This window comes from Centroberyx gerrardi, chromosome 20 (assembly GCF_048128805.1).
Source record: "Centroberyx gerrardi isolate f3 chromosome 20, fCenGer3.hap1.cur.20231027, whole genome shotgun sequence".
Taxonomy (NCBI): Eukaryota; Metazoa; Chordata; class Actinopteri; order Beryciformes; family Berycidae; genus Centroberyx; species Centroberyx gerrardi.
In genome coordinates, this window is record NC_136016.1 from 4,089,214 (window position 1) to 4,111,654 (window position 22,441).

General features: G+C 43.4%; 1 protein-coding gene across 1 annotated transcript in view; it reads left to right on the forward strand.

Moving 5' to 3' along the window:
* Positions 1-1,306: 1,306 nt before the first annotated feature.
* LOC139931239 (rho GTPase-activating protein 23-like) overlaps positions 1,307-22,441 on the forward strand; it is a 28,118-nt gene continuing 6,983 nt past the window's right edge. Inside the window, exons 1-18 of the mRNA XM_071924686.2 lie at positions 1,307-1,522; positions 7,415-7,606; positions 13,363-13,393; positions 13,971-14,066; positions 14,328-14,406; positions 14,514-14,574; positions 15,220-16,684; positions 17,440-17,610; positions 18,310-18,418; positions 19,360-19,399; positions 19,523-19,660; positions 20,009-20,317; positions 20,396-20,457; positions 20,683-20,789; positions 21,059-21,171; positions 21,583-21,735; positions 21,885-21,963; positions 22,180-22,253. Coding sequence (XP_071780787.2) covers positions 1,307-1,522; positions 7,415-7,606; positions 13,363-13,393; positions 13,971-14,066; positions 14,328-14,406; positions 14,514-14,574; positions 15,220-16,684; positions 17,440-17,610; positions 18,310-18,418; positions 19,360-19,399; positions 19,523-19,660; positions 20,009-20,317; positions 20,396-20,457; positions 20,683-20,789; positions 21,059-21,171; positions 21,583-21,735; positions 21,885-21,963; positions 22,180-22,253 — 3,495 coding nt within the window. The remainder of the gene's footprint in view (positions 1,523-7,414; positions 7,607-13,362; positions 13,394-13,970; positions 14,067-14,327; positions 14,407-14,513; positions 14,575-15,219; positions 16,685-17,439; positions 17,611-18,309; positions 18,419-19,359; positions 19,400-19,522; positions 19,661-20,008; positions 20,318-20,395; positions 20,458-20,682; positions 20,790-21,058; positions 21,172-21,582; positions 21,736-21,884; positions 21,964-22,179; positions 22,254-22,441) is intronic.

Sequence of the window (22,441 nt, forward strand, 5' to 3'; positions counted from 1 at the left end):
GAGAGGGAATGAAAGAGAGAGAGAGAGGCATGCCTGGGCTGAGAGAACAGAGCACTATACTTAGACAGCAATAAAGACAGTCAGCCACAGCCAATACTGCACTGTAGTGCCAGCATGGAGAGGGACGCACTGGATCTCTTAGCAGCGGCGTGGGATTGTTTCCAATGCTAAACACTGAATCTGATCCAACAACAAACTACCAGCTCAGTTCAACTGGTCCGGGGACGGATTTCAACTGGTCTGGGACAAATTGAAACTGTTTTGGGACGTATTTTAACTGGTCGAGGATGGATTTCGACTGGTCTAGCAACAGATTTCAACTGGTCCGGGATGGATTCTGTTCCTAAATGTAGGCGCAAGCTCTAAATTTAAGCCAACCCGCAAGGCAGCAGCAAACTAAGCGTCACTTCAATGAAACAAGCGTGGTTTCTGACACGGAGATGATTCTATTCTTAAAGCTACGAAGAGGACTAGTTGAAATTTCAGAGGGGGAATGCTATCGGCTCATGCTGTAGTTAACGTGGGACTGATACCGTTTCTAACGTCGCACGCAGGAGCGGAATAATTCAGATTTGACTCACATTCCAAATGGAAGGAGGCTATTGAAGTCAGATTCCAAAACTGAACCTGTGAATTGGACTGAACCGAAGGTGAGAGAAGGCGAGAAGAGGTCAAGATTTGTCCAACGATTGATTGATCATATAGGCTAGATTTGTCTTGAATTTGATCGTCAAGGAATAAGTCAAACCCTGATGGGCAAAGATGAGGACTAGCTCAAATCAACAGGGTAGAAAACAAGACTAGATTTACTAAATGAAGTCTAACCCAATCGAAAAGTGGACACATCCTTTCGGCTTTGGACTGTATCGGGATCAGCGTGGCATGATCCTCTGCCTTTGAGGCCTACCAAGCGCTGATCCTGAATCTGTCCAGTGACCCAAGAGAGAGAGGAGATCAGAAGAGCTGCCCAGAGGATGATACCCAACATGGACCATGAAAAACCAGAACCTCAAGCCGAGTCCAACTCAAGGATTACAAATTCACATGTCTAGACTTGGCGTTCCGGATCCGTTATGGTGATGGTGAAGCGTGAATAGTTGATTTACCTCGTGGAAGTGTGTTTAGCATTGATTTAACACGGATTGTGGCCATCGCCCTTCGACTCTCGACCACCATGCCTCAAGCAGAGATCGTGCGTAGGTGACCGAACATCTTGGTTGCTGGGTCCACAGCCTTGTGACCCTCGGTGTGTGTGAGCGCGCGTGTGTCGACTGCACGTACATGTGTGTACGAGTGTGCATGTGCTATGTTGAGGGTGTCAGGCGTTGCGCCGGCCCCGTCGGGCCACGAGTGGCGTTTCCAGTGTTCGGTAGGGGTGGACTGTAGCGACGCAGAGCCTCGCTGTATCTGGCTTGCAGTGTTACGGGGTGTTTCGCCCTGCGCCTCGCCCCGGCCGACCCCCATCGCATCGCCCAGAAGACGGGGCTCCCGGAGGGTCATACAGCGCCATCGTCTGTCCTGGGTAAGAGGGGAATGCATTAAGTATTGGGTTATACCAATATGGGTCTTCGAGGGCTGATGCGATACCTGTATTTTATTGCTGATATTTTGTACCAATATTCTGTATCGTTAAATTTGACCATTTTCAAGCCAAGTATTCAGTGTTCCACCCCAGAATTTTGCCCTTATGATAGTTGAAAAGCCTCTAAAACAGCATTTAGACCATCATGGGACACTAAAACTCTCCACTGAAATCCAGACTAATGAAATTCTTTTAAGGTTAGCAGTTATGGGGTGACACACCCCACTTATTCAATGGTAGGGGAAACTCTGGGATACATTACTGCCTTTAAAAGAAGAATTTATTTACAAAAAAAAACATGTTGAACAATTAGATTAAAAAATTAAACATGCAAAGAACATTTTTTTTTATTGCAGGTGGTACATACTGTTTTTAAGTAGCTGTGGGCAGGAAGGAACCCATCTAAAATCATTTGCCACCACAACATCAAAACGTTTTTTTCAAGTAATTTCTGACTGGTACATTGGTCCTAAATGCTCGTGTGAGGATATTTTCTTGGACTTTGCTCTCCATTATAATGATCAATAAAATCATATTTTTACTTAAGCTAAGGTATGGCTTATACAGTTGACGCCCTTACTGCTGTCTTTATGTTCACTGTTGCTACTCAGATTCGGTATGTGTTAAATATGTAAATATAACCGTGAATTTCCATCCATATTTAAACAAAGTGGCTGGCTGGCTGTCAATATAAGGAACTTGAAATGTTTGGCATATTTGACAGACACTGTGGTCTTGCATTAATGGACAGAGCAAGGCACAACCTCTGCAGGGAAACATTAATATTACTTATTATACAGCTTTGTTGAATACTGATTGGCCAATGAAGTTTTTTCTGAATAACAGAAGCTTGGGGGAAGCTTGTAAATGACCTCAGCTTGTAATAAAATCATGTTTTGTCATGGTATCGGCCCAATATCCAGCAGCAGTGTTGGATATCGGTATTGGTGCGTCCTTGTGCATAGTAGATTGACTGCAGCTCTAAAAACAGCCATCGCTGTCGTCAGTCTGGATGATCCTCCTCTCCCATCGTCTCCCGTCCTCTGACTGATCTGATGACTGTGGACAGGTGTAATTCCTCTGGGATGCTTCTTCCGCCATCTTGCTTTAACCTTTCCTGTCGGCACTGATCAGTGCAGGTGATGGGAAAGGACACTCCCTCTCCTTTCCCACCACGTGGACTGCTGTTTTATTATTAAACCCGCGCCTCGCGTGTGGCAGGATGGAGGCGTCCCACACATTCACAATGAGTCAGGCGTTATTCCTAGCTGTGTGGCTCATTTTACTGTTTTGAAGCATTTTCTGCTTTCACAGTGAAGCCTTGTAACTCTAGTTTTTGCGATTTTTCATATTATTAGGCTACTTACCTGTGAATTAAAGGTTCACCTGATCCATTAGTAACCCAAGGGGCCATGGTACCCATTCAAAATACATTGCATAATTTTAAAAACACATTCAAGACAATGTGAAAACAGGAAATTTTCTTAAGTTTTGAAAAGTTACATTTTTTTTTAACATACAAGCAATTTGCTGCTCTAGATCAGAAATCTGACTTTTGAACAAGGAGGCCATTACTGGCGTTTCATTAGCTGCAGTTTGGAGGGAGATTCAACACATGGTGTTTGATTCATTCTAGTGTGTGTGTGTGTGTGTGTGTGTGTGTGTGTGTGTTATGTTTTGCTGTGTCTCTGTGCCTCCTGAAGGTGTTATGTAATGCAGTGCTGAGGGGGCCTGTTGACTAGCAGAGGGGAAGGGAGATGAGACTTGACCACGCACATAGATTTATGTAGATTTATATGAAATCGATGTGTATATATATATCTCTGTGTGTGCGCGCGCGTGTGTGTGTGTGTGTGCATGCGTGGGTGTGTGTGGCGCGTATTAGCGTCATCTGTTCAAGTATGCAGCAAGGGTCATGCTGTTTGCAACACACACTGTATGTTTGTACGCTAGTGGGAGTGTCTTAGTAATCCAGTTTCTATGCGTACTGTGTGTGTTTGTGTGTGTGTATGTGTGTGTGTATTATTATATAAAGTATCTGTCAGTTTGCATTATGTGATCTGTGTGTGCCGGGCGCGTGTGTGTCTTTTTGCATTGTGTCACTCTCTCAACCTCTGTCTCTCTCTGTCTCTCTTTCTTTCTTGCAGTTCAGTTCAATTCTTTCTGCTTTATTGGCATGAATGTTAGATGAGCAGTGCTGCCAAAGCATCTAAATACATTGAATAAAACACACACAAATCACCAGCACATAACAATAAACATGTAACATTCAAATAATAAATCCATGCAAGCAAATATGAGATGATCCAAAATGCTCCACTGCCAAAAATATCCATCTAAACACATCAGTAAAGTAAAACTTAAAATATTTGTTGTTTTTTTTAAACAAAAGTGAAGAAGTACGCCAATGGGATGATATAATGCCACTTGTTTCCAATGCAAATCAACTTTCTTCAAGAATTTTCTTGAATTGAGTGTCATTTTCTTATTCTACAATGTTTTGACATATTGACACTGAAACAAGTGAAACTGCATTGGAAACAAGTGGAGTTACCGCACCCAATTAGCACATTTGAATACTGAATATGAGACTAATTGACTTGTTAAGACGGACATGTTTTCAGTGTGCAATTAGATGAATGACTCTACCAAGCCCGCTAAGCATGTTCCAAATTATGACGCAGTATATTCTTCTGAAAACAAATCACAACATGCATTGTGGAGCGATGACATGCACTGAAAAAATGTCATTTCATCTGTTCATTTAATCATAATTTTCTTCAATCAATTTTCAATGCAGTTTCATTTGTGTTGGAATTGTTAACCAAGTGATACTATATTGAAATAAGGGACACCACCTACTAGGATGAAGATAATGTCACTTGATTGTTGAAACAAGATTTGCATTGGCTTGCATTGAATCTCCTGGTGGGGCAATGGGGACATAGCTGTGTCATGGAGAGAGCTGGCAGAAATCACAGCATTGAGTAAAACAGACACTGGCATTCTTGGCATTTCACACTAGTAATAAGAGTGGGTGGGCGAGTAAGGTGTGTGTGAGAGAGAGAGAGAGAGAGAGAGAGAGGTAAGCATATCTCACCTCAGTGTTTGTGTTTACATACACTTATTGTGAAATGTTAGGTGCAGAAAATGGAAGATGACGGGGAAATTTTAACACACAAGAATATACAGTCTGACCCCCTCCACCACTATCCCTACACACACCAAATGATATGATGACTCCAGGGTTTGGGGCTTTGCTGTATGTATGTGTGAGCACAACTCTCTCACACACCCACATCCATCACACACACACACAGAGAAATGTCAGTGGGTAGGAATCCTCTGAGGTTATTTCCATTCTGCTCCTGAAGCCATGCCTAGGATAATATCCTCAAGAGAATAGCACAACATCCAGTCTTTGTTTAGTCTTTGGTTGAGAGTCACGGCTACTACAGTCATCCCAGCATCTCCAAGAACATCATCTAACGCTGAAAAAGTCTTAAATCATCCAACTTAAAGGCCTTAAAATGTCTTAAACAGTAATTAGAGGTCTTAATTCGTTCACCATGTTATGCAGGTTTATTTTCTATCAGCGGTATTGACAGATTCTTTACATTCGGTGATATTTAGTGGAGGCAGAGTTGGAAAGTGAGACAAATGAGTGTAGTTTCACCAAAAGATTTTGTTTTACTTGTACTTTCACTTGGTCTCATTATGCATGTTGACTACGAAACAGGGTTAATACAATATGACAAACATGTTGGACATCATTTCGCTAAACATTTAATTTCATGGTGTCTTTTTTTCTTATTTTGCTCAATCATAGTTTCAGGACTTTTGTCAGCTATAGTATGTTCAATCGGAAATAGGCTATTTTTGCCAGTTTTTTGCTTCTTTATTTTAGTTTTTAAATTGGTCTTAAGGTCTTAAAAAGTCTGAAGTTTGACTGTCTGATACTGTACTTGCAGATACCCTGCAAAGAGTAAGACCGTCTCATTCATCTTGTCACCTTTTCAAATCAATGAAATATTCACTTGACTCCTGCTAGTCATTATTGCAATATGCTGGGGGGATCGCTGTGTTAGAACTCACCAAATAAGCCAATTTGTTGTTTTTTGTTTGAAGCACATACAGTATAATGGCAATAGTATGTGCATAAAATAAGCGAAACTGATTGGCTTCCTCACTGGAAAGTGTGTGTCTCCTCCCCGGCGCTGGAACTATTCTTAGAGGCGAAGGTTTCCCCGAACCACCGCCTACGACGGGCTCGGCCATCCACTTCCTGTCTCAAGAAACACACTTCCTGTTGTTGTCGTAAGGTCACCAACTGGCTGGGTTTGAGTGTGTGTGTGTGTGTGTATCTATGTGTCTGGGTGGGTATGTCTGTATTTTCATGTGTGTGTTTCGATCTGAGAAAGTGATGGTGCGTGAATGTGTGAGTGTGTGTGTTTCCATTTGAGAGTGTGTGTGCAGAATGTTATCACCCCCGCCCCCATGGCAGCCATTCATCTTTTTCTACTTAGTCCAATGAGATGGGAAGTACTTACTTATCTTGAGAAACAAATGGACAGTCAGAGGCAGCTTCTGCCAGTAACACCAGTAGGTTACTGGATATCCGGCATAACAGTATTAATATCAGAGAATCTCCTCAATACCATCTACTGTGGTTTGACCAGTATGGGTTTTTGAAGGCTGATACGGATATTTTAACCAAAAAATAGAGTATAGAAGTATTCAGTGTTTATCCCCATAAAAACATATTCATGAATACTTGTGTACATTAGAATCAATTCAGGTTAAGGGCTTCCCATAGACATCCAATGTAGTATTGATCAATTCTATAATAAATATGTAATCAATCAAACTGCATCATATCCATCATATCACAGCTATATTAAGAGCCACATGAATCATGTCAGAAATCAAAGCAAGTCAACCTAATTTTTAAATATAGAGCGATGTTGGTTCTTTCCAATGGAGAAAATGTATTATATCATTTTTGTCTTTGACTTTGGTTTGAACTGTGCTTAGTATGGGAAGATCCATTGTGAGTTTGTCTATATCTGAGCTGCTGGCTTGGCTCTTGGCTCGCCTGTATCCCACAAAAAGATGAATGGATGTTTTTTTGTCGTACTCTTTGTGAAGATGTGTGTGTGCGTGTGTGTGTGCTCTCTTGATGTGCGCTCCCTTGACCGTCTATTGTTCATATGATTTTCCAGGTGTGTGTTTATGAGGCCTAATAAGTTCCTGTTGTTCCATGACTGTTATTAATAGACAGTATATATTTTTAACTCTGCCATTGTTGGCTGGAGGTAATAAATGTGATTACGGGTGAGGTTGTTAGTGAAAATAGAGTTTCCTCTGTAGAGAGAGGAAGCTGCTGAGAAATTCCAGGCATTGGTGGAATTGTGCCCAGGTTGGGTTTGGGTCGAGTCCTCTGTGAATGGAACACACACACGCTTTTTGTGGTATTTGTCTGTTCATTCATTAGTTTTACACACTGGCACTGTAACAACCACTGTAACAGCCAATGTCATTCTGTTGTAACAACCAAAGAGAAATAACTGGAAAAAAAGCTGTGATGTGGTTGAAGATCCATTTGATAATTTTCTTAGTAAAAGTGAATAGTCTATGATACATTTGTTTCCAAATGTAGGTTACTGTGACACAGTGAACTGTCTCGTCTTTAGCCCTAGTCTCTACTCCAAAACACTTGTAGCTTGACACAGACTGATGTTAAGTGTTCACGTCCCACCAAGTTGAAAGGGAAAGCTACTGCTAGCTTTTATTAATCCAAAACCCTCCCTTTCCATCTTTTCTCTCTGATAGGCTAAAGGGCGGCGAGATGGCATGGTGGCGACCAACGAGAACAGGCGGCGGCCGCTGTCATCGGGTGAGGTGGAGGGCGTGTCGTGGCACGGCCCGCGGACCATTCTCCTCCAGAAGAACTCGCAGGGATTCGGCTTCACGCTGCGACACTTCATCGTCTACCCGCCAGAGTCCTCCCTCCACAACCTCAAGGTAACCGGGCTTCTCCCTAGGGTGGGACTTTGGCCCTGAACCTCTTCTGTTGCAGACGCAAAACTTTGATGTCCCAGCTGGAACCGAGCTTAAGGCACGGGTGTCAGTTTGGTGTAACATGCGGCACTCACCATACCTTAGTCTAAGGCGTTCACACCGCAGGCTTTCATGCCCAATTCTGAAATGCTGTTCATATCTGATTTTTTTGGATGGCTGTTCATATCTATTCTTGGATGTAAGCCATATCTGATACCAATATGAACTGACAGCGAGGTTGAAAAGACAAGAGTAACAGTAACAAAGGATGCCACATCTGTTTTTGTACCTATGTTTCACTTGCTCACTGTGTGGGCTAGTTTTTAATATTCTTTTCACTCAAAATTGTTTCAAACACATTCTGGTTACAATATGTGCCTTCAAATGTTGACTGAAGTGAGGTGTCTCCCCAAATAGCAATCAATTTAGCTTTCTTTCCATTGTTGTGTCTCGTCCTCCATGCTAATGCTGGCTCAGCAAAGCTGCCAGAATTATGACAGTTGTCTCAGGTGAATGATGTGTTTGCTGACACTGACAAATTCCAATTTGAGCTTTCAAATACAAGTCACATGTAGTTTGCATGACTCGGGATCAGATTTTTTTATCAAATATCCATGTGGTCCAGATTGGAGTTGAAAAAATATGACTCCATGACGCGTCTTGCTGTTCACACTGATTAGAAAACATCAGATCTGTGTCACATGTGAGGGGGAAAAAAATAATTTTGTTTTTACAGCCGATTGAACTGAAAGCATCACTGGCTCCCCATGCTTTGTCTCCATAGACTCTCATTCTCTGTCGCTCTCGCAATGTCTTCCTCTAGCCTGCTAGTTTGTTTTTAGCACACACATGCTCGCTAGCGGCATCCTGGCAGAAAACACCCAGCCTGACAAGGAGATTAGCCTACTACTCCTTCAGGCAAGAATCAGCAGAACACCAACTCAGATCTTTCAAGAAACTGAATAACTGAAAAAACGCATGCTGTGAATCAACCATGGCTAGAATCTCTATTTGTAGAACGCATTGTCCGTTCATTGCACCCAGCTTTCATGTGTAAGTACTGTGTACATTTTATCATTAATATTTTAATTTCAGTCAAATTAGATTTTAGGGGCAATTGAAAGCCCTAATGGAATCTGATCTTTTCATTTCTGATTTGGCCCATATTCATATGTGGTCCTAAATCTGATACATATCTGATCCATGGCCATGCGACAGCCTGAACTGAACTGTCAGATCAGAATGCATGTGGTTTTCATATCACTCTGAATGGGACAGATCACTGCATCCATTTGACCAGAAAAACATTGAGGACAACGACTAAAGCAGCCAGTGGAGAGACAGCAAGCTTGCAAATTTAACAAACAAACACAAAAAAAAACTAGAGGGCTGATGAAGTCTCATCTGGGCTGCACAGCAAATCTTGGTTAGGACTAGAGCATGGACTGTAATTTCAGTGACTTCCATGACAGACTGTCCAGATGTGACGTCTTTTTTCATTTCAGGATGGAGGTCTGTTCAAACTGAACTCGGATGTGGGACACTTTTTAAAGTGAATGTGAGCAGTCAGACGAAACAAACAGAACTGAGCGCTAAGGTGTTAACATTGAGGCTGTACTTGGCCATGACATTTACATCCCTGTGGGGAAACTGGGTCGTAGAAGCAGCAAATAGTAATAGGATACCACAAAAGAAAAAAATATATGAATAAGAATGGAGCAAAGGAGGGGTATTACACATAGACAATCAACAATTTCAACATTAAAATGTATTAAGAAGAAATGTGAATGTGAAATATATGAAGTGGAAGGGTATACAAAATAACAGCAGTAGAACATACTGAGATGGTGAATATATTTACAATATGAAAATATATTGTATAAAAAATTTAAAAAATATATCAAGATATATGCGATATATAACAGGTGACAAAATATGAGAATATGAAGAAACGAATATGCAAACTATAAACTATTTACATTAGCAATATATTAAATGTACACATGTAGATGACGTACACAGAGATCTACTTTGTTTCTACCCCATTACTTACAGTTGAAATCAAATACACTTCTTGCACATTACAGAGGCACTCATCGGCAGTCTGGTCATAGCGAAGCAGTGTTTCCCACAGAATTCGAATGTACTTGCGAAACTACCGTTTTATTCTTGTATTCTCTTATATTGTCAATATATAGGCTAATATCAATAAAGGATCCCACTACCTGGATGGCTGAAAAATTATCTAATGTACTCCATTTTAAATAGTTCCATTTGTCAAACAAAACAAATAACTAACCTGTATATATCTAAAGTACTTTGTGTCAAAGATAACATAACTTAAAAATATAAACAGTGCTACACTGTTCTGTAGCTGTTCTGCCCCTCTGCCCTGCTGCATCTCTCTGCTGTCAGTCTCTCCTGTATCTTTACATCGTTACATTACAGCCTTTGTCATTATTTATTATCTGCTCTGTTTTACTGCTCAGCTCCTCTGGTCCAGACTGTCCTGCTCCTCCTCAGGATGAATCCTTTTCCTTCTTTGAAAATATTTTTCAATATTAATCTGGATTGAGGGAGCAAACATTCAGAGTCAGAGTTAAAAAGTTAATATTAACGTTATCAGTCCACTCAGTGGATACTGACTAGCAGCTAGGCTATACAGTGTGCTAATCTCGGAAACTCAGCTGTATTCCGAGTAACGTTAACTGTGAGTTCTTCTTTTCGGGAATTCAGTCGGCCGTCTTCTTGGCATGGAAAAAAAAATATCCCTCACGCGTGTGCAGTGGGAGGCGAACAGATATGGAGATTTTTTCCTATCTTTAATCAAGAGCGTGGTCGTTCAATTTGAGAGCATGATTTATTGATTTCACGTTCAGATTTTGTAATGGTTTCCCTCAAACCCTGTCCTCGCACTCAAATATCTCCTGCTTGCACTTAGATTTGCTCTGTTTCTGCTCAAACTGCATGCTTGCACTCAGATATAATGTTGCTTGCACACAGATTTCCTGCGCTCCAGCTTCAGCCCTTCTCCTCGCACTCAGGCTGCTTCTGTGCGCTCGTGAAACGTCTGCTCTCGGATTTCTGCTCTGCTCTCGGATTTCTGCTCTGCTCTCGGATTTTTTGTGCAACAACCCTGTCAAAATTCCCCAACCAATAGAATGCCAGGTGTAGTGTTGACCAATGAAATGATCCCTGCCTCGTTGCGGGTGCGTTCGCTTTACTTCTTAGAGCATCCCGTACGGGCGGTTACTGTTTAACCGGGTTCATCCACTCCCGCCCTCCGGGGCTTTATTAAATACGACTTTTGGAATAAAAGGACAGTTAATGTATATACCAGCGCCTGTACTTTTTCTTTTACTATAATAGCTACATAAAATAGTAGCCGTATAGCACACCGGCCTCGCGGTTGGCCTCGTTCTCTCAGACGGATAAAAAAATAAAAATAAAAAATGCTAAAATGGGTCGCCAAATATACTTTGGCGGCCGTTAATATACCTGGGCGGCCCGCCCAAGTAAAGTCTATGTGTGGGAAACACTGCGAAGGGGTCAGATGCCACAGTCAGAACAACACAGATCTTACAGACAACACATGGTCTTGTAATGGATGCTGGAGTGGTTAGCTCTGTAGACTAATCTCATGTAATGGCTAGAGCTAATCTGCTAAACTAACCTCTTCTAACTAAGGGGTTAAACCTGCACCACATGTCAGGGTCATAAGGTCAAGAGAGAACCAAGGCCAATTTAAAGGACTGTGTCACCTTTTTGAACCCCAAAACGACAAGGATTTAACAATGGATGAGAGATTTTGCTATAAAGTTGACTAGGTATTAGGATTTGATATCAGTTTGGTAATAGTTTTTTGGTGATCTTTTCTCACTAACATGCAGGAGCCAATTAGAGGACCATTTCATCTTTCAGAATCAGAAAATGCCTAAACTCTTTGGTTTTTATTTTTTATGTCTTGCCACCTCTGTTCCCAGGCTTAACTAATTACATGTTGTTGACCGGTTTAACATCTATTTAAGATTTTTTTTCTCAGAGGCTTTCACAGCACTTCTATTTAAAAAATAAATAAATAAAAACGATTTGGCTGGTAAAAATAATGACAGTGGAGCCTGTACACACTCCGCTTCATTCATAGCCCGAAGAGCTGTAACATTTTGCTGCAATTCATTTGCATTTACTTACATTTTAAGTCTGAATGGGACCTATTTAAAACCTTGGAAGAGGTATATGTGAATCCTTTTTGCATAGACCAAATTTCAAATTAAGAGTGATAAAGCTGTACCATAACAGCTATGTATTCAAATGGTAAATACTACTTGAGAATTCGGGTTTGGCGATAGATCCCAATTTCTGTGACTTCCTGAATTCTGGCATCAACAACAAGGAAATACCTGTAATAAAGTGTAGGGAATGAGATGTTGATTTAAAAAACAACAAAATGAATGATTTTCATCACATAAGTTATGTTGTGATCATAACTCTCATAACATAACATGCCATGGCAGGACACAACTACTGGCTGCATTTTGGATTTGTGGTTCACTTTACAATGTTTAGTTTGCTGTCAAACATGAATGTGTAATCACCAAGTTCATGTGTGTTAAGTGTGAAAAAGCTGATCAGGAGTAACTTAAGTCTACAGAAAACTTGGTGTTGTGGTCATGGTGTTGTGACGACTTCCAACAAGTTTGACCATGTGAACCATGTGAACACTTCCAAGTAGTTTAAGTGCGTTTAACCACCAAGTTGTGGGAGAGTTTCCTCTGCATCATTTTCCCACAGCCACATAGACCTCTGGGTATTGTAGTTTTCCATGTTTATGTCCTTCCAGCCTGGAGAGAAGCTGGTGCTGTGCAGCAGCAGATCTGTAGTCTGTGTGGCCAAAGCTCTTTGTCTGGCCAGGTCAGGAATGAGCTAACTCAGCGAAGCATCAAAGCCCCCAACTAGGCCCAGCCAGCCAGACAGTCAGTCAGACAGACAGTAAGTGAGATAGTCAGTCAGACAGTCAGTCAGTCAGTCAGACAGTCAGTAAGACAGATAGTCAGACAGTCAGTCAGTCAATCAATCAGTTATTCAGTTAATCGGTCAGTTATTTAGTTAGACATTTAGTCAGACAGTGAGTTATTCAGACATAGTTAGTCAATTGGTCAGTGAGTTAGACAGTCAGTCAGTCAGTAAAACAGTTAGTCAGTAAGTAAATCAGTCAGTCAGTTAGTTAGTCAGTCTGTCAGTCAGTTAGTCAGTCAGTCATGATTGTTGGTCAGTTAGATCTAGTTAGGCTCATTCTCTGTAAAGTCCTTTTAGACATGCTTGTGATGAATGGCTATATAAATAAACAAACTTGAACTTGAACTTGGTCAGTAAATCAGGCAGTCAGTCAGACAGACAGTCAGTCAGACAGACAGACAGTCAGTCAGTAAATGAGCCAGTCAGGTAGCCAAGCCAACAGCACGTCTCTCAGCAACAAGCCAAACTGCCCAGTCAGCTGGGGCCACTCGAACTTGGCCTGGGAGTGGAGGGTGGGGTTGAAATGTGTGTGTGTGTGTGTGTGTGTGTGTGTGTGTGTGTGTGTGTGTGTGTGTGTGTGTGTGTGTGTGTGTGTGTGTGTGTGTGAGAGAGAGAGAGAGAGAGTCCACATTGAGCTGACCAGCGCCACCCTGTGGTCTTCCTCTACTCTGCTCTCTAATGACTGCTCTTTGTTTCTCTCATAGGATGAAGAGAATGGAAATGCAACTGGAAAAGGTGGGTGCTTTATGTTGTATGCCAAGTTGTTAGTCACACACTCTTTATGAATGTTGTCATCTAGCAGGCGTTTCTTAAGCAGCCATTTCCAAGCTGGCATGTGTCTGTTGTGGTTTGTATTTCTATGATAGCCACCCACTTCCCACACAAAATACACCATCCTGCCTGTGGGCCAACATGACCAGCTTCCACAAATCAAAACAAAACAATTTGGTTTAATCTAATTACGTCCTTCAAATGTTGTGATTTCTGTGGCTGTGGATTAAACCGATGTATGATTTATGAAATAATCAGAGGACTGTTGTGTGATTTATGTAATGACTCAGCACTGTGTGGACAGTTTGTTGTAAACTACTGGGTCTGTATGTGTCTCTGTGTCTGGGAAAAGGAAATATTTAATCTATTCTGTTCTATTTTATAATGAATGAATGCCCAGGATGTATGTTAGGTGCCTCGACTTTGTTGGGTTTTGCTTATATTTTCTATACAGGAAATGTTTGGATTCACTCAGTTCACAGTTAATAGTTGAATCATCATTGTGTGTGTGTGTCTGTGTGTGTGCGCGTGTTTGTTTAAGCAGGTTGTCAGCGATCTCGTTTAGAGCCAATGGACACCATCTTTGTGAAGAGTGTCAGGGACAATGGCCCCGCCCAGCAAGCTGGACTGTGTACAGGTAGGATACACACATGCACACACACACACACACACACACACACACGCCTTTATGATAGATATGGATACTGATATGGACATCACACCTTTTGTATAGAAATAGAAATGAGTCGATTCTGGTGAAATTGAAAGGGAAGTGAATGGGAAATGTAGGAAGTTGGTGCGATGGCAGAGCCTGGGTCATCACACGCACATGCATACACACACACAAACACATGCAAACACCCTTCACACTCCCTCTGAATGTGTGTGTGTACTCCAGGGGACAGGCTGGTGAAGGTGAATGGGGAGAGCATCCTGGGGAAAACCTACTCTCAGGTGATCGCACTCATCCAAAACAGGTGGGAGACTTACAATTACTTATAAGTTTTAATATTATCTATAACATATAGAACGTCTAACCTGGCTCTCAATGATTTTGCTAATCTTCTCTTATCTCTTTCTGTAGTGAAAACATTCTCGAACTCTCCATTATGCCCAAAGACGAGGATGTGTTGCAGTTGGTAAGTGTGAGTATTAGCTTTCTTCTTTTTCTCTCCTTTACTTCTTTCCACATTGTTATTGTCTTAAACCGCAATGTTTGGCTAGGCTGTTTAGTTACTAGCAAGGTATGGGTATCTTTCCTATTAATCCTAATTAATCTAGACACCTATTTAAGTTTAAACTTCAAACATTTGGAGTTGTACAAGGGCAGAAAGGACTACTGTTACCATTGGGCAAATAAGAAGTGGGTATAAAGAAAAACATGGAAGGAACAGAACAATCAATACAGGGATAAAAAACAAAGAAGAAATTTGAGTTTCTTTTCTGTGCCAAAAATATAGGTGCACAGTGACAAAATTGTAACAGATGTGTTTCAGTTTAGTAAAAGAAAACTTTTTTGTCACTGTGCACCTGTATTTATGGCCCATTTGTTGGCCCATTTATTGTTTGATTAAAGTCACTTCCTCACTTCAGCATTTTTCAGTCCCTGCAGTGGTTGTTATACAGGGTGCAGTTATTTCCCTTTTCTAGCTGGAAAAAAGAAAGAAATATTGCTGCATGGTGCATGCTGCATCTGCCTCGCTCTGTCCTCTATCTATTCATCCCTTCATTTTTCCATATCCCTCTCTCTGCTGTTTTTTACATTGTGACATCTCCCCTCATGTCCTTAGGCGTACTCCCAGGATGCCTACCTGCGAGGCAATGAGCCATATACAGGAGGGGCCCGGAACCTCCCCGAGCCGCCCCCTCTATGTTACCCTTCCTCCAAGCCCAGCTCCACTGCCCCCCAGCCCAGCCACAACCACCACAGCCCCGTGGACAACTGGCACTGCCGACCCGGCCCCGCCACCTCCCCACTGGACAACCGCCCCACCGCCGCTGCTACTCCCGCCTCCGGCTGGTCCGGGGGTCCCGAGGATACCGGCGGCCATTTTGGCGCGTCGGGGCGACACCGCGGCCGCTCCTCTTCGGCCATCAGCGCGCTGGACTTTCACTTTGCCAACCACAACGCTGCCATCGCTTCGGCGACTCTGCCTCCGCCGCGGAAGAGCAGCCTGCCGGTCTCGTCCCGCACCCACTCCGACGCTCTCTGCCACCAGGCGCTGTCGGACTGGTACTACAGCCAGGCGGAGGCGGCCGAGCGCATGTCCCCCCGCCACCGCAGTATATCTCAGGACCGTTTAGTGGAGCTGGGGCTGGGCTTGGCGCTCGGCCCCGGACCCACGGTTGCCTCCGCACCCTCTGCTGAGCAACGCAAACGAGAAACCCTCCTGTTCCACCACCAGGCGGCCACTGCCTCCCATGACTCCTATTGGCTGGGGGGCTGGGGTGGCGTGTCGGGACCAGGTAGCAGGTCGTGCTCAGAGAGCCTGCTGGCAGCCTACGCCGAGTACGAGCACAGCTACGGGCGCTCGGTGGAAACGCTAGCGCAAGCCTCCGCACTGGTCTCGCCACGCTTCGAAAACACTTGGACTTCGCAAGGATCCCAAACAACAAAAGGCAGCGAGCAAAAAGACCAGAAAGCCTCAGGAGGGCAGCAACACCAAACCACAGTGACATCCTCCATCACGACCCCCTCCGCAGTGCCTCCAAGCGGCAGGCAGACCGGTCAGCAGGTAGCCGAGCCCCAAACCAGGAGAGTCAAAGAGGAAGAGCTGGTGGGCTACAAAAGCTACAGCCCCTCTTTCTGCCGCAAGGCCGGCCACCTCCTCCAGCAGGCCCACTCCTTCAGAGAGCCCAGCTACAGCGGCCCCCACTTCAACTGGAGCTCCAGCAGCAGAAGCAGCCCTGCGGACAGCGAGGGAGGGGCGGTGCCCCGGCCCCAGTCCACCCCAGCCCTGCCTACATCTGACGAGGACAGAGCCAGGCTAGGGGAGGAGAGGGAGGTGATCTCCCCTCTCCCCCTAAATCAAGAAGTGGTCTTGAGGCAGAAGCCGCCCTCAGGCCGCCGGACTCCCATCCAGGCTCTTCGGCACCCCCACTACGCTGCAACCGTGGAGTCGCCCGAGCCCCCCGGTTTAACGCCTTCGCCTGGGACCCCCTCCCCTGTCTCCGGGGGTCCCAGCCTCAACCGCAGGGCCAATGGTAGCCTGGCGCAGCACACACATGACTCCCTGTCCTCTATTCCCTTCATAGGTCAGTGCCCTTCTCTCTAGCGCTTGTAGCAACTGATAATATAACAACTGCCAGATAATGTAATGACTTGTCAAAATGTAACAAAATTTCCCTTTAAATGGATAAAAAATGTAAGAAAACATGATATTGTAATACATTATTATGTTATAAGAGGTGGAACTTATTATGTGTTATATTATGTGTTGCTACAGAGCTCTCTCCTCCTTCACTTAATTTGTGTGATTTTGTAGTGTACTAAGACTGTTTCTATCCTTTTTGTGTGTATACCTGCATGTCCTCATAACTAAGTGATTGTACCTGCAGTGCATTCGGTTCTTCCATACATGTTTAATATTGTGTTGATGTATACTATGACTGTTAGTGTGTTTGTTAGGCTGTCACTGTACCTTTCTATGTTGTCCAGTGTTTGTATGTACTGTAACTTGACTATTGGAGAAACTGCAGATTGGAGTTTTATTTCTACTAACATTTCCTTGAGGAGGAGCTGCTCTGGAGGCAGAAATAATGTCATTGGTTAAGTTAAACAGAGCCAAAGAACCACAGTTTTTCTGGCTAAGTAATATTAGACTGAAGCCCGGTGAAAAGGGCAAGAGGTAAGAGAGGAAGAAGCCGATGAGATTATGAGCAGCTCTGCCTCCAACAAATGTTTGAAGAACTAAAACACCAGCTGGCAGAGAAACTCTTCCCCTGTCTTGTCAATGTTTAACCCCTCATCTCTCACCCTTGGTCGCTCACCTGTGCCGGTGACCCTGCAGATGAACCCACCAGCCCTAGTACTGACCTACAGGCCCGCCATGTACCAGCCTGCTCTGTGGTGTCCACCTCCAGTTCCCAGCCCTCCAATATGGCCGCCCTCACTTCCACTTCTGTCTCTCCCACCCTCTCCTCCACCTCCCCCTTTGTCCGACTTCGTTCTCAGGACTGCAGTGAGTCTCACTTACCCACTCTGAATCCCCACAGGCCTCAAATAGGGTTAGACCGATATATGTTTTTGAAGACCAGTACCGATATTTTTGGATTAAAGCTACCAAAGCTGATTTCAAACAGCATTGAGGCCATTACGGGACACTCAAACTCTGCATTGAAAGGAGTTGGACGATATGACAAGCAAACATCCAATGTTTAGTAAAAGGCCAATATATTTGTCTAACCCTAGCCTCAAACTCATCTTAAAGGAGTACAGTGACATTTACAATTGAAGATTTCTTTTCCAAAATTCATCATCATCAATGTATCATTTTTGGGGTTAGGGTTTCTACATTTGTCCTTGAAGGCACCATGTTAGTATTTTTAGCAGTCATCGATAACAAAGGGACACCGCTAGCCGTTAGCTAGTTGGACTGCTAAAATTGTACTAACTGCCAACTAAAATTCCAAATGTCAAGGTATTCCTTTAATATATGTTTAACCCCATAATTCCTCTCCCTGCTGATGTCTTCTTTCATTTTTATCACTCATGGTGTGACAAAACTCACTTATGTATGTTATTCACATTCACTCACATTCTGGCCGTGTCGCATTTCACTAGCACACATCATCTGTTCTTATTTTTCTTTTTTACTCTTCACATCTTTATCTCTCCTTCACCTCTCTTTTTCTTCCTGACTTTGCTTTTGTTTCTTCAGGCAGTATCAAAGGTCGTCGGTCTTCCTACCTGCTGGCCATAACCACCGAGCGATCCAAGTCATGTGACGAGGGTCTGAACACCTTCAGGGAAGAAGGCCGCGTCTTCTCGTAAGTTTGGACCTCAGTGGCCACACTCTTAACAAAAATGGTTCTATATAGTACCAGCAAATGGTTCTTTAGGCTTGTACGATAGCAGAACCTTTTGGTGCGGTAAAGAACCCTATAGAATCTCTACCCTAACCAAAGAACCCTTGAAGAAACCTTTATTTCTCTGTGTAGCTTCAAGCCTTATGAGTGAATTCAAAGTTAGAAAGTTAGAATTTATTCTATTGCAGTGATTTTTAGTTGTCCAAGGACAGAAAGGGCTGTGCCTGTTACCAATAAACCAGTGTGGGAAAGTGAAATACACACACAGTGTAACAACCAACACAGAGATATGCCAAGTTTTCTGAGAGGAATAAATGACTTTAATACACGCATCAAAAATAAAGGTGCATCATCCATCACTGACCATCATCATGGTCAGCACAGAAATCGGAATGTGTCTGTCTATTCACATTTTTGTCGCTGTGGCCTATTAAAACTACAATATTCAACTTATTTAGCCTTTAGTCAGTGAAGTGTTTGCTAGTCCCACCCTCCTCCTTAAGTTGGCCATGGTTATTGTTGCTATGAATTCTCTGCTCTGTGGCTGCTAGCCTCACTTTCATAGCAACAACCAGCTCACCACTGGCCACACCCACAGCAAATGGTTTACGCCCCAAAACATCCCCAACATCATTGAAAAGCCAATTTCAGTCAAATGTGGATTTAGGCATGAACACACAGACTGACAATGTAGAAGATATCCTATTTATTTATTGTTATTTTTATGTGATTTTAATGTTTTTTGGTCTCTTTGTATCACTGTATTATGCAGTGTGTGAGTATTTCCCTTCTCTAGTCATTTTGAGTTGCCAGAAACTGACTGAATGCCTCCCTCAATTCTGCAAAATACTGTCTTCTCAAGACATGATGCTTTTGTAACTTGTGCACTCTCCGTTCCACAGGAGACTACCAAAAAGGGTCAAGAGCTTTTTTACTGATGGGGTGAGTCCTCATAACATTGATTTTGACAATACTTACTCTCTATATATCCATTTCGTTCATTTACCACTAACCCAGCAAGTACTGGCCATTGTGCATCCATAATTTCTCTTAATTGTGTTTTAGTCTCTGGAGAGCCTGCGAGCCCAGGAGGAGGCCAGGTCCAAGCGCCACTCCACCTCTGAACTGGGAACCATCACCTTCAGCGATGTTCGCAGGGAGGGCTGGCTGCACTATAAACAGATCCTCACAGAGAAGGGAAAGGTAAGACAGACTGCTTGAACACACTGCGAGTACATTGGTCGATGTGTCTCTATTCTGACCAATTGTTGGCGGTGTGAGAAACTCTGATTGCATCTATGTAGCAGTCTGCATCTATAAAGTTTTGACCAAGAAACATAAGCTATTCTGATATTACACACATATACAAACATATGGTCAAATATACAGTGGTTGTTGTGGGTGGGAAGAGCGTTACTCATTCACTTTACCAACATTTTCCCTGCCGATCCAGGGATTCAAACCGGCGGCCTCCTCGTCACAAGTTCGGAAGTTATTTCTATTTCTATTAAAGCTGATTTTCCTATTTCTCTCCGTCTGTCCTCATTGCAGAAAGTCGGCGGCGGCATGCGGCCGTGGAAGCGAGTCTTCTCAGTGCTTCGCTCCCATTCGCTCTTCCTCTACAAGGACAAGCGAGAGGCCGTCCTTCACGGAGCGGGCGCCGGGACCAGCCAGGACGAGCATCCTCCGATCAGCATCCGTGGCTGCCTGATTGACATCGCCTACAGCGAAACCAAGCGGAAACACACCTTGAGGCTGACCACCCAGGACTTCTGTGAATACCTGCTGCAGGCCGAGGACAGGGACGACATGCTGGCCTGGATCAGGGTCATCAGGGAAAACAGCAAGACTGACAACGAGGTTAGTTCTCTGTACCTAGTTTATCTTGTTACACACACACACAAACACAGTCTAATTTGTACCTCCTATTTGTTCTAGGAGCTTGGTTTCTCAAGGCAAGCTCTCATCAACAAGAAGCTGAATGACTACAGGAAACAAAGGTCAGTATGTTGGATTGTATTTAGCAAAACGTATTCGCCTGATCACAACTTTTAACTTCATCTTTGCATAATTAGGAGTCTGAAAGCTTTAATCTTGTCAGAATGAACGCAGAGTTCTTGGGTCTCTTATTTGAGTTCCTTGAAAACCCCATTCTCAAAGAATACCTTCCAGTCACTTCTTTCATTTTGTGTTTTGGCTGACTCCGTTTCCTTCACTTTGTGCAGTCCAACGGGCAACAAGCCAGACGCCTCTCCCAGAGCCCACCGCATGATGCCGCCCTTCCTCCTGGCAAAGACCGACAACACCTCCATGAACCGAGCCTCCAAAACCGGTGGGTACAAGGAGCATGGCTTAGGGTTAGATTGAAAGAATTTGTATGGGTTTCAATGGAGAGTTTTAGTGTCCCATGATGATCCAAATGCTGTTTCAGAGGCTTTTCCAGACCAAAATAACATTCTGGGCTCGATGCGTGATGCTGTTAGGAGTCCATATTGAGGTCCAGGCGTTGTTCTGCGTCCCTATTATTATATTCTTGGCAAGTCATTGTTTCCATGTGGATATAAATAAAAAATTCAAATGTGTGTGTGTTTGTGTGCTCAGATGACAACAAGGCGCTGTGGGGCATCAACATCATGAAGAAAGCCAAGAAGACAGGGAGCCCGAAGGCTTTTGGTGTCCGACTGGAGGACTGTCAGCCCGCTCTGAACCACAAAGTAGGCCTTCAGCGTTTTATAATGAGCCCAAAAATTACCAGCTACTCTAACAAAATTAACCAAATTATATTACTTTTAAAGAATACAAAGTCAAGTCCCAAAGTCCCAAAGTCCTAAAGTCCTCGAGTATGTAGGTAGTAACACTAATTACATACTCGATCCTCTATATTTTAGAGATATGGAATTATTATGGAATAGAACTCAAAATTTACTCACTCAGCAGTAGCTTTCAATTCTTTTTTGTTTTATTTTGTATGGAGTGGAGAAATCATATGGTTGCCCTTGTTCCATTATAATTTGCATCTATCTACCTCCCTCCCCTCCCACCATACGTCCCTCCCTCCTGCTTCCATACTTCTCAATTTTTTCCTCTCTCTGTCCATCCGTCGCTCCCTCCCTCTCCCTCTTCAGTTTGTCCCGCTGATCGTGGAGATGTGCTGCGGTCTGGTGGAGGCGTCTGGTCTGGAATACACCGGCATCTACCGGGTCCCGGGGAACAACGCCATGGTGTCCAACCTGCAGGAGCATCTCAACAAGGGCATGGACATCAACACCGCCGAGGAGGTGCGTAGGGCAGCTTGGTCGTTATAGAGACCGTCCTGTAACAGAATGCTTACAGGTTTCAAGATAAGGTGTTGAAACTCTTCATTTCTTCTATAAGAAAACAATACTACCACCAGAATGCTAAATCCCTGCCGCTTTTCACTCCACAGAGATGGCAGGACCTGAACGTGATCAGCAGCCTGCTCAAATCTTTCTTCCGAAAACTGCCTGAGCCACTGTTTACTGATGGTGGGTCCATCCATGTGTTTATTTTCTCCAACATTCAACTTGTCAGCTAGAGATTCTACACTTTGTTCAGGAGGTTTTCCCTCCAAGAGAAAATCACAGCCTCTTTTGATGTGGAAATTGCTGTAGTCAATGCTGTCAATTCACTGTTTTCATTTTCAATGTTTTTGTAGTATAGTCCTTTGTGTGTAGTCACTTGTACACCCTCTCTATCTACAGACAAATACAATGATTTCATTGATGCCAACCGGATAGAAGACGCCGGAGACCGGCTGAAGACCATGAAGAAACTGGTATGTGTTCAAAGGACAGAAGAATGTGGGTGGTTTGTTAGACTTTCACTTTGTTTCATTCTAGGACAGTAATACCCAATGTCATGGCATGAAAGTAAAACTTACTATTGAATATAATTTAAGATATTTAGCGGTCTCAGGCCCTTTACTGACAAAACAGTAGTGTTTTAGACAATGTGTCAGTTGGG